This window comes from Quercus suber, unplaced genomic scaffold, assembly GCF_002906115.3.
Source record: "Quercus suber isolate HL8 unplaced genomic scaffold, Cork oak 2.0 scaffold_305, whole genome shotgun sequence".
In the NCBI taxonomy this organism is placed as follows: Eukaryota; Viridiplantae; Streptophyta; class Magnoliopsida; order Fagales; family Fagaceae; genus Quercus; species Quercus suber.
Genome location: NW_027069761.1, coordinates 308,313 through 310,615, shown reverse-complemented (window position 1 = coordinate 310,615; position 2,303 = coordinate 308,313). Strand labels below are relative to the sequence as shown.

The 2,303-nt window shown below is 30.7% G+C and overlaps 1 protein-coding gene across 1 annotated transcript in view; it reads right to left on the bottom strand.

Annotated features, from left to right (window-relative positions):
- Positions 1-1,285: 1,285 nt before the first annotated feature.
- Positions 1,286-2,303, bottom strand: part of LOC136071355 (equilibrative nucleotide transporter 5-like) — a 7,554-nt gene continuing 6,536 nt past the window's right edge. The window contains exon 6 of the mRNA XM_065782530.1: positions 1,286-1,506. Within this exon, the coding sequence (XP_065638602.1) occupies positions 1,286-1,506 (221 nt within the window). The remainder of the gene's footprint in view (positions 1,507-2,303) is intronic.

Here is a 2,303-nt window from a genome sequence, read left to right as displayed (position 1 = left end):
TGTTATTTGGAAAATAAAAAGTGGTAAAGAGGAGTAAAAAATAAAATAGAGATGACTATACAGAGGACATTGAAAACTTTATAGTGCAATAAAATCAACAATTAAATATAATAATAAAAATTTAAACTTAAAACTAATCAAATTCTAACTAGGGATTATATATATATATATATATATAATCATAATCTTCATACACCATGACATAAAAAAAATTATTGAATGGTTCTACCTCTTATTTAATGTCTATGTTATGCAAATCATCAACCAATAAATATATGATAACGGTAAAAAATGTTTCTTTATAAAGTCTAGGGACTAAAATAGTATTTTATCTAAAAAATTATCACGCGCAACGCGCGGGTTTGCGACTAGTATGTATTAATGAGGAACCACTGGAAAACTTATATTTGCTGCACATTATGTAGCACGCTATGTCAACTAACCTTGTAACCTTTGGGTGCCACTGTAAGGACACAGACATTAAGGTAGCCATTAGATACTCCCAGTAAGGAGGTTAGCAGGATCATCCATCCCTTATCACCATATTTTGCGCAAAAGTAGAACGCTGGGATTAATAAGAAACGAGAAAGAATTGCGATCATAAGGCCCTTCCTTGATTCTAACTTCAGGCTTTTGATGAGAGGAATGTATCTTGATATCAGATCCGAGACATTGTACATTGCAATCAGAACAGGTGAATACCTGAAAGATCATCATCAATGTGCTAGTATTGTAGTTTCACTTTTTTAGTTCACTAGACAAGGCAAACATATAGGCAACTAGCACATAGCTAGGCATAGAAAGAATACTATGGTTTGAAACTGCAAACTTTATTCAAAGTGCAATTTGAAACAATGGAAAGCTGCAAAGAAATCATTTAGAGAATGATAATGTTAAAGAACTGGACTATGGAGTATATATATACAAATGCTACAAGTTTTAATTTAAATTAAAAATGGAAATCATGGTTTTTGATAAAAAGCATGCTCACTTAGAATACAGTGAGAAACATTTACTCATTCAACTTCCATAATTTGAAAAAGTAAACCAAATGTTCCTCTCTGATAATTGAGCACTTACCATGAGCCTAGCCCATGTGTTCCAGTATTTTCATACAAGAAGCCGGGGAAAATTGACAATGTTAACACATAAATCAGAAATAGGCCAATTGCATAATCTATATTCTGAAAGAACAATTGCTTATTGCTCAAGCGCTCTAGTTGTTTTACGTCATCTTCATCCTGTGAAAATTCTAAGGCCATTAGGATATTGCAATCTCAAAACTTCATTGAGCATGATGCATTATGAGGTTAAAGAGAAGGTGCATTACTCCTTGGTTAGAGTTTGTTTGGATGCCAGCAGCAGCAAGGTCAGATGATACAGTTTTTGATCCTTCCGATGCTGCCTTTGAGCGATAGTACTTCACTATTGGCAGTTTAGCGAAGACAATTGCATAGAGCAGAATACACAGAAACTCAAAGAATGTGGAAATTGCAAGGAACAGTGCTGCAAAATAAAGATGTCTTTTTTAGTCATCTTAGCTTCAGAAAATTTATATAACACCAAAAATTTTATTTTATGCAACTTAGTGAAGCTCAATTTCCTTTTCCTGTATGCTTAAATTCAACTCCATATTGTTGGCTTCTCAATACTAATAATAATAATAGTGTATGAGAAAGATTGAAATTTGAAACAGCACAAACTAGTATGGAACATCATTTTCCATCAAATCAGCAATGACTACATATGAACGAAATTGGAAAAACCATAACAGCCGACTATTAGTAAAACTAGTTGCATACCTGTACGTTGTGCGTGATAATTTTTTTAGAATGATCTCATTAAAAATTTTGTTAATATTATAATTTTAATTATTAAACATTGGTTTTTCATTTGTTTTTAAGTTAATGTAAACCTTAAATATTCTTTTTTTTTTTTACCTTTACACACACACACCCACATCTCCCTATATATCATTAAATTATTATATTTCTTTCTTCTCTTTTTTTTAAAAAATAAAAAATAATATTTTACTTAAATTCAAATAAAAGAAAATTATGCTCATCAAATTGTACTCTTTTTTTTAACATTTACACTTTCTTCAACCTTTCTCATTCCCTTTACCTTTTCATCTCCCTAATATTCTACCTTGATATCATTCTTCCTCTTTCTTTTATCTTTCTTTATTTTGTTTCTTTTATTATCATTCTTTTAGTATAAATTTGTCATTCCCTCTTCTATTCTTTACATAATTTTCTCTCACAAAAAATGGTTTGTTTCCCACTCTTTCTCCCAATTTTTGA